The sequence below is a fragment of the Stegastes partitus genome, unplaced genomic scaffold, assembly GCF_000690725.1.
Source record: "Stegastes partitus isolate 25-593 unplaced genomic scaffold, Stegastes_partitus-1.0.2 Scaffold569, whole genome shotgun sequence".
Classification (NCBI taxonomy): Eukaryota; Metazoa; Chordata; class Actinopteri; family Pomacentridae; genus Stegastes; species Stegastes partitus.
Window position 1 is genome coordinate 3,901 of NW_007578300.1, and position 8,465 is coordinate 12,365.

An 8,465-nucleotide genomic window follows, 5' to 3' on the forward strand; every position below is an offset into this window, starting at 1 on the left:
CCACCCACACGCCCGCTGCAGGTCGGCCACGGCGCCAGGCCACGCCGGGACTTGGAGGGCTGAGAGGGAGGCGAGGAGAGGAGGAGGGGTTGGAGTGTGTGACGGGAGTGGGAGGGCAGGGGTTGAGCTGAGATATTTAAACATGCAGAGTGTGAATTGGCTTTAAGGGGATAAAGAGCTCATGGCCTATCGCTTGGCACCCAACTCCAGAAATTCTTTTTCATGGGCGCCTCAGCCGGGAGAGCGAGGGGCTGCCTGCACTGATCTGGCCCATTGTGATAACGGATTCAGACAGTGTGCTAGACGCTGATAAGGAAATGTGCTCTCAATAGACGATTACCCACATACTTGGGAGAGAATAGTCAATCAGGCAAATATACTTGGTGGAGGGAATGAGGAGCGTACAGATTTGTTATTATTTTCAGTGCAGGGTTTCATAATCCTGCCGGAAAGTTGAGGTCAGAGAAATGCTTGTCCTGTGATTGGGCGGATTCTCTAAATAAGGTGCATCAGCAGAACGCATGTGGCAGCCTGGCAGCGCACGCCGTCGCATTTCCTCCCAGCTCGTCTCCACATGTGTCTGAATAGTTGAACATCAGGGAGTCTGACTTTCACCAGAAGTCTGTAATATGTCTAATGAACACAAGTGGAGTTCTTAATAACAGTCGTTTCATTTGCTGTTTCTCACGTCACCGTGAAGTTGTTCAGATTCACTGTGAAGTCGTGCACAGAGTGAATGTGTGTGTTCAGAGCGACTGCTGCCGTACAGTCGTCCTGCTCCAATATGGTTTATGTGGTGTTTTAGTAGGATTACAAAGCGTCACCTGTCGGCTCCCACAGGCCTCCAGTCAGTGTGTCCAGCTGCCCTCTGCGCCTTTTACACACCATGAGCCGGTTTTACCAGCCGCATGAAGCCGCTCTGTGTTTACTCTGGAGCTCAGCTGGTTTAAACGTCTTCTACGCTCACAATAGGCCATTAGACGAGGAGACGTCTGACCCCAAACACACTAACAAATAGTCCATCAATGAGTTTGTTGATTGACAGAAAATTAACGTGCAACCATGTTTGATGGCTTTACAGAATTAAATCGTGAACGTTTGCTGGCAGCAGACACGACTGATCCATCTGCTGATTTCATAGTTTAATGGTGACAGGAGAAGCACTGGCCTACCTGCAGCGTTTTTCATTCACTTCATTCTTTTGTGGCTTCATAAACAGTTAAAACCTCAAACAAATACACTCGTGGACTTGCTGGACTTCCTTTGAAGCCCCTCCAGCCTCTATAGTCACGCCTTCAGAGCAGCAGCAGCAGCAGCGTTTAGCGTCAGACAGCTGCTCGACTGGACAGCGTTTGACTTCAGGCCGACCTCTGACCTCAGGTCGCAAGTTAAGCGGTCGCATTGAGAGCTGGTTTCTGAGGCCTGTGGTCAGTGGACAGAGAGCAGAGGTCAGCTCGGTGTCCACTCCGTCACCACATGGAGCACGAACAAAGAGTCAACGGTCCGGACCGCCCGGTACCAGCACCGTGTGTCCTAGCAAAGCCTTCACGCTAACAGGAAGTGATGTACGTGAGTTAAACTGGCTGATAAATGTCAGTGTGTTTTAAAGATGTGTTTTGTTCTTGGAGATGTTTCACCGCCATCAACACGAGTTGGTTCACGTGTTTCCAGCTCTGAGCAGCTCCTCTCTCTGCTGTCCGTTAAACATGTTCATACTGACGGGGTTCTGTTTGGTCCTGAACGCCCAGAACCTCCTACAATCATAATAATAAACTTCATTTATAGAGCACTTCTCAAATCAAATGTTATCAAGTGCTTTTCAGTAAAAATAAGTTAAAAATTTAAATACAGTAAGAATAACTGATAGAAGGAGAAATCACACAAATACAGCAGGAAGCTAGAAAACAGCAAACTTAAATAAAATGAGGAAAAGCTCTCTGATAAGAACGTGTTTTAAGAAGCGAGCTGCTCTGATGACGGGACTCGTCTTTGTTCAGTTAGTATTCAGGTTTCTGGTCCTAAACCCGACCCGTGAAGGTTTGAGTGATTATTAAAAAAACAACTTCAGGAAACAGTGATTTATTAACAAATCATTTATTAAATAAATAGTTCAAATAAATAACATACTGTATATTCACAAGCAAATGAAATAACTTAGAAAAGAGGTATAAGAAGGAAATGAGCACGCTTCACAGGAGACAATCAGTTCATATCTTTGGCTATAAGACATGCGCACTAAAACACTGACATGAGAAGATGTGTGTAGGATCAGAGGACTGTCCGCTGTCCTCAGCCCGGTCCAATCAGAAATAATCAGCCCGGTCCAATCAGAAATAATCAGCCCACGCTGAACGCTGTCGTGTGAAACGGGAAAGTCTTGACTGTGGTGACGACTCGTAACCTTGGTAATTGAAAAGAAAGGTCAGATTTAGTCTTCTCGGGGACAAACACAGCATGTCGACTGGGGGAGAAGAAAGTGCCCTCGGCTATTCTGAGACGGCTGCAGTCTGGAGGATTGGCTGAGCCATTATCTATTCAAATGCTTTTCTCAATCTATTGCTGGAAATGAGAAATTCCTTAATCCCTCCGTTTCCCTCATCGGCAAAACACCCCCTCATTGCAAAACTAAATTAGTTCCAGGCAGCCGGCAACAAGGAATACTAACATGAACACACGAGGGGAGTATTGTACATCCAGGTTTACACATCCATGCAGAACACAAATTAAATTCTATGTAGTATTTAACACTGCTCGGCGTGGAGGCGGCGCTCGCTCTGCAGCAGCAACAGCAGCGTTTGGACTCCACCAGGATCACACAACATTCTGCAGCCAGACGCCACGCAGAGACAAAACTCAGTCTGGAAAGGACAACATCAGTCTGCAGACCCAAGACGAGGCTCCCAGAGTCCACTCAGGAGTCTCCCCTCTGTGCTCCTACCAGGCCTCGGAGCTGTCGCAGCTGGATCCGGGTGACGGAGCTTCGGTGTCGCTGTTCAGCGCCCAGGGGTGAGGAGGGGAGTGCAGCTGCTCCATGTTCCCTCTGAGGAAGGTGAGCAGCGCGGTGGGGGAGTGGCTGGCCGGCTGGCCGCTCTGGCTCTCCAGCAGCTGCACCAGGAAGTTGATGTAGCGCATGGCCAGGCGCAGGATCTCGTTCTTGCTCAGCTTCTTCTCCGGAGGATGGGTGGGGATGAGCTTGCGGAGCTCGGCGAAGGCGGTGTTGACGTTGTGCTGGCGCCAACGCTCCCTGGTGTTGGTGAACACCTTCCTGGTCATGGTGCTGAGTCCGGCTGCAACAGAAAGGTCATTAGGACCTGAGCGGAGTCTCTTGGAGTTCTGGAGTCACAACAAGACGATTGATTTGACATTTTATACACAAAGCGTCACTGTGAGCAGTGCTGGACAGCCGGACATCCTCCAGGGTTCTTTGGCACAATGATTACAAAAGGTTCAAATTATTCATGAAACACAACGAAAACATTTAGCAGAACACTGTTTTTACATGACTGTGGGTTAGAAACGTTGTGGGGCTCAGGCCAGTCACGCAGACTTTCAGCTCCTCCAGTGCTCAGCCCATATTAACAACAGGACGTTAAACTCTGGGCAGCTCTCGTCAAACTACGTCTAAAAACTAGACGTGTTTGCTTTATAAACACTAAATGCTTTTTATTAGGATAGACTTTCAGGTTGCATAACAACATAAACACTGTAAGTGGATCTTCTCCTTCATGCAGATGCAGCTCCTACGGCGCCGTGCACTACACGCCCTCGCTGATTAATTATTTACTGGATGAGGTGGAAACACGTGGTCTGAAAGGAGTGAAAGCAGAAAGCAAACAGCTCACCTGTTCGTGTGCAGAGATGTGCAGAGATGTCAGTGGCGGAGCGGCTGTGAGCAGGTCATCAGTGTCCAGGAGTCCGGTGTGAAGGTCCACTCAGCTGTGCCTCCTCATGCTGCTGAGATCCTGATGAGGGAGCAGGAAGGGGAGAGAGAGGGAGTAGGGCTGATAATGCTGCATCCTGGCATCCCACATTTTATAGCAGGGCGAGCGGCTGTGTGACGTGAGCTGTGGTGGAGCCTCGTGCTCATTGTGTGGTTGGTAAACACTCCCCCCTCCCCCCACCGCTCCACCAGCTCCAACCAGTGGACGTGGATTCAGGATGACGCCGTCCACAAGATACCTCTGTAAATCATTTCCGTGGGTCTTTCTCCGTGTGAGGGGATTCCAGGTCTGCTCTGCAGCTTTCATCACTCAACAGCCTTTTAAGTGACTATTTGTGCTGCTTTTATGATTCATTGCTGGTTTAATCCCTGAAGGTTAGCGCTGAGGTGACAAACACACTCCTATTCAAGTCAAACTGAGACGTTCGTCTCTCTGATCCTTCTCTCAGTGCCGTGGACGCTTATTCCTTTCTGTTTCTCTGACATTAGGCATGGACAGCCCACCGTCCCCTCCACCTTGATGCCGCTGGCCGCTCCGCTTTTCAGTCCGGCCTGATTGGGCCACAAAAGGTAGAAATAGCACATCCAGATTGACAGTTGGACAATGTGTGTTTTGTGATGACTATGGTAATCTTGTTGAGCCATTCCAGGGGCCACACATAAATTACAGAGGAAACAGCATCTGAGTCACCTCTCTGCCTCCCCCTCCTCACTCCTCCTCCGCCTCCCCCCGCCTCCCACTTTCAACCTCCGTCCACATAAAAAAACACAAGTCTAGTTTAACCAATTGTCACTGTTCTTTTTACACCCTTCAAGTGTTGTTTCAAAGACGCAGCCTTCCATAAAAGTCTCTGTGTGGAGTAGGAATTTACATAATCCGATTAGGGGCTGGGATTAGCCCCGGGCCTGGAGAACAGGCCCGATGGGGGCCGTTCTCTGAATCCACCATTCATGGGCTCTGCTGCACGTCCAAGAGGCTGCACCTGCAGGCCCGGCGCCGCCGCTCTGCCCCGGTCCAGCTCCACGGCGGCTCTGCAGACACGCTGGCTGTAGGGTGCTTTGACCCGCTGGTTGATATTCATCTCACCTGCAGGGCCAGGTGACCGCTGAGCCGGACTTGTTACGGTCCAAACTCTAACGTATGAACGTGTGTCTCAGTGTTCAGTAGGAGCTAGCGGTTCTGTCTCAATGCTGTGCTGCTCAACGGGCCGCTGATCCGCATGTTGTTGGGAACTGCTTCAGTTAAAACCTTAACTGCTAAACACAAGCAGAGTCCTGATGAATGACGGTGAACAGTCAGAACCTCTCGACCACAGCAGCAGCAGCAGCCTGACTGTCTGCAGACCAGCTGGGATTCATGCAAACTGATTTCACTTGCAAGTGCATGCACTGGATTCTTTACGTCTATTTTGTTAAACTTTTTTCTTCTCACCTCGACACCAGGAGATGTTGCACCACTGACCACGCTGCCCAGAGGATGAAGCCTGATGACTGAATGCAGTGAGCTGAGCGGGTCAGCGTCCTGACGCTGGCTGTGTTTCCTCACGCTCTGTTATTATATTGTATTAGTTTCTCTGGTGCCAGCATCACATCTAAGTTTTAATTTGTCCAACACCTACCTGAGAAATGGACACTTCCATCCACCTGGGCTGGACTTTGTGTCCTGTTGGTACACCAGAGATGGACCCAGATGGACCTGCTGATCACGAGCATGTTCTAACAAGCCAGCAAGGCCTTCGGTGCTGGTCCGTGAATCTACCACACAGTGTGTTCACAGGTTTACTGGTCATGTTGAACCAGTTAAAGAGAAATTATTCACATCTTCACTGTCAGATACTCCGTACTGGGCCAGCGTTTTGGTATCATTTGTAGCGGTAGATGCATTCAGTGTGATTTAAGCTAACAAACTAATTCTGCAGCAACAGGAAGTGTTTCTACAAAACAGTGAAATGTTCCTTAAAATGCTCTGGTTTGTAGGGTTAGTAGCAGCTCATCATGTTGGTGTGGATGTGAAACGTCCTCATTCTGGACGTTTTGTTCCTGCTGATCAGGGCGATGTGAACAATCTGTAGATAAACCGTGATTGGTAATCTGTCTGCAGACGTGTTCACCGTCACATAGAGTCACTGTTTATCTGCATGTGGATCTAAATGTCATTTCTTTGCTGCTCATCAGGCCAGTGTTTCTGATTAACCAGCAGGTTTAGATGTGTTAATACGGGACATACTTCCTGTTTGGGTTTTGTGCCAAGAACACGCCACACATCTTTGTTTCCTCTCCTATCTAACATCAGTGTTTAAGTGAAAAGGTGCGTCTGCTGGGCTCTGCCTTGGATTCACAGACGAGGGAAACACACAGGTGACGGTTAATTGCTGCCTGCGATCGAAGATAACAGCAGCGTGACCTTTGCAGCTGAAGCCAGAGCAGGACCCAGACTAAAGGATGCTGCTGCTGCTGCTGCTTTAAACAGCCTGTTAATTCCCACAATATCTCTCCTTCCCCATTAAGTGCAGTCCGGGCCATCACGGCACCATTAGGCGGCTGTTTACTCGCCTTCATGCGGGACTCCTTTGACCACCCTGACTGCTTTTGTTCATGTGCCATTAAAACAACAATCCGTTTCTCTCTTTGTTTGTCTGCTGCTTCTGAGAAGGCAGAGGCCAGGGAGGCAGCAGAGAGAGACGTTTAAAAGAAGGAGAAGAAAAAGCTGGCGGGTTATTGATGGTGGCCGGCCAGGGCTGGATCCGGCTGTCCAGAGGCAGGAGGGAGGCTCGGAGTCCATGTCCCCGGGCCCGTCTTTGTCTGGGGATCATTCCTGAGGGAGCTGGCTTCACTCTGCTGGCTCGTGAAGATAAGCACTCTCTCCACATGCTGAGAGACAACGATAAGGGGATTGCTTCACTAAATTATAGAAAAAAAGAAGCCCCACCATTGGAGCTGCTAAAATGAGAGACTTTATCAGTTTAGCTGGGAAAGACCCTCGATCCCACTCCTCCAACCATAAATCACAATTTGTTTTCCACTTCTGAGCATGCTCAGTGTGGGGGAGCGCCAAATGCACGCACATTTCTAATTATGTTTAATCTTATTTTGTAGAAAGGACCTGCTCACACCCTCTGGTAACACCTTTACTGCTCAGACGCAGTATTTAAACGTATCATAAACTGCTCAGCACGTGTCGTTTTAAGCAGATTTACAGCCTTAAACAGTTTGATGAATTACAACATGAAGACGACTCTGATATTACTGATACCGTGTTTATGTAGCAGCCAACAGGAGGAACTACAGGCTGGTCACAGAAATAAATAACTGGTGCTCAGTAAACCACAGAGTACCGCTGCTAAGCCTTAAGACAGGTAACACTAACACAATATATCTGAAATAGTACAATACATGTATTTTATTTATCAGCTAATTACTTACTTTAATCTTTATTTAATTAATGTTTCTGCTTTTTTCCTCTTAAACCCAAAATGTCAAAAGAACAATATAGAATAAACGCCTAAAACGTAGAAGCTTCATGTGAATAACAACCTGGACGCTAACTTGAACCGTTGATAACGGACTGCTGTGGGTACGCGTTTCCTGTGTCGTTCCTTTAAGAAGCCTAAAACAGCCTCAGCCTGGTCTGTCCATCTCTTCTGCCGGGAACCCGCTCGTAGCTCAGCCTCTTGTTCTTCAGCGGCGGCAACGCTGCAAAACAAAGACCAGGAAACACCTCAGTGTGTTTAATAAAACCAGATTCTATCCAGATGTAGAGCAGCTACAGACAAATCCAACTGGACAGCGCTACACGGGTCAGATGGACATTAACAGCTGGTTCATGGACACTAGGAGCTGCTGACAGTCAGGGTTCAGTCAACAAGACGAGATGCCGTGATGAAGAGATCAGAAGGAGAACACGCTGCTGGACGCATGTCATTTGTTCCGTTTCTTTCTTTGTTGGATGTTTAACGAGCTCTACGTATGCTGAGATGAGAGCTGCAGGGATTCAGCTAAACATTCAATGACAGCTGTTCTGATAATCAGTCAGTACTAGCAGCTAGTCTTTAACAAAGATCTACATGTTCTAGCTGTTAAAGCTCTGAAATATTTCCTGGTTTCTTTTCGCCTCTATGACAGAATATCTTTGGGTTGTGGCATCATCTGGCCTTTGGAGACACTACTTCACCGTTTTCTGACATTTCATGGACCCAGCCACTACCTGATGAAGCAGGACATTCATCAGCAGATGCATCGACAGTAAGATGACCGCAGGCTGAGTTGTGTCTGCGCTACGCTGCATTTTGCTTGCATGTAAACCAGGTGGATGGAAACCCGTTATTCACCTTCCCCACCCAGGCCTGCAGCTTCTCCTCTCCTCTTCCTCTCCTGTCCCATCCAACATCTGGAGCCGTAGTTCGCTGAAGCTGCCGTCAACCCTCCACTTCTGAAGAAGCTGTCACGACCCCACCTGTTGTCTGTAGGGGGGCTCAGACTGCTGCTGATGTGATGGCTGGGAGGATCCTGGAGGCCCCTGTAGACG

General features: G+C 48.5%; 2 protein-coding genes across 2 annotated transcripts in view; both read right to left on the reverse strand.

Moving 5' to 3' along the window:
- Positions 1-2,934: 2,934 nt before the first annotated feature.
- tal2 (T-cell acute lymphocytic leukemia 2) lies at positions 2,935-3,273 on the reverse strand. Its single transcript, XM_008288661.1, has one exon. It carries the CDS (start codon positions 3,271-3,273, stop codon positions 2,935-2,937), a length of 339 nt encoding a protein of 112 aa, XP_008286883.1.
- A 4,274-nt stretch (positions 3,274-7,547) lies between these two features.
- shoc1 (shortage in chiasmata 1) overlaps positions 7,548-8,465 on the reverse strand; it is a 15,711-nt gene continuing 14,793 nt past the window's right edge. Inside the window, exons 28-29 of the mRNA XM_008288677.1 lie at positions 8,269-8,465; positions 7,548-7,633 (exon numbers count right to left, since the gene is read on the reverse strand). The exon at positions 8,269-8,465 is cut by the window's right edge and continues 32 nt beyond it. Of these exons, the coding sequence (XP_008286899.1) occupies positions 7,548-7,633; positions 8,269-8,465 (283 nt within the window). The remainder of the gene's footprint in view (positions 7,634-8,268) is intronic.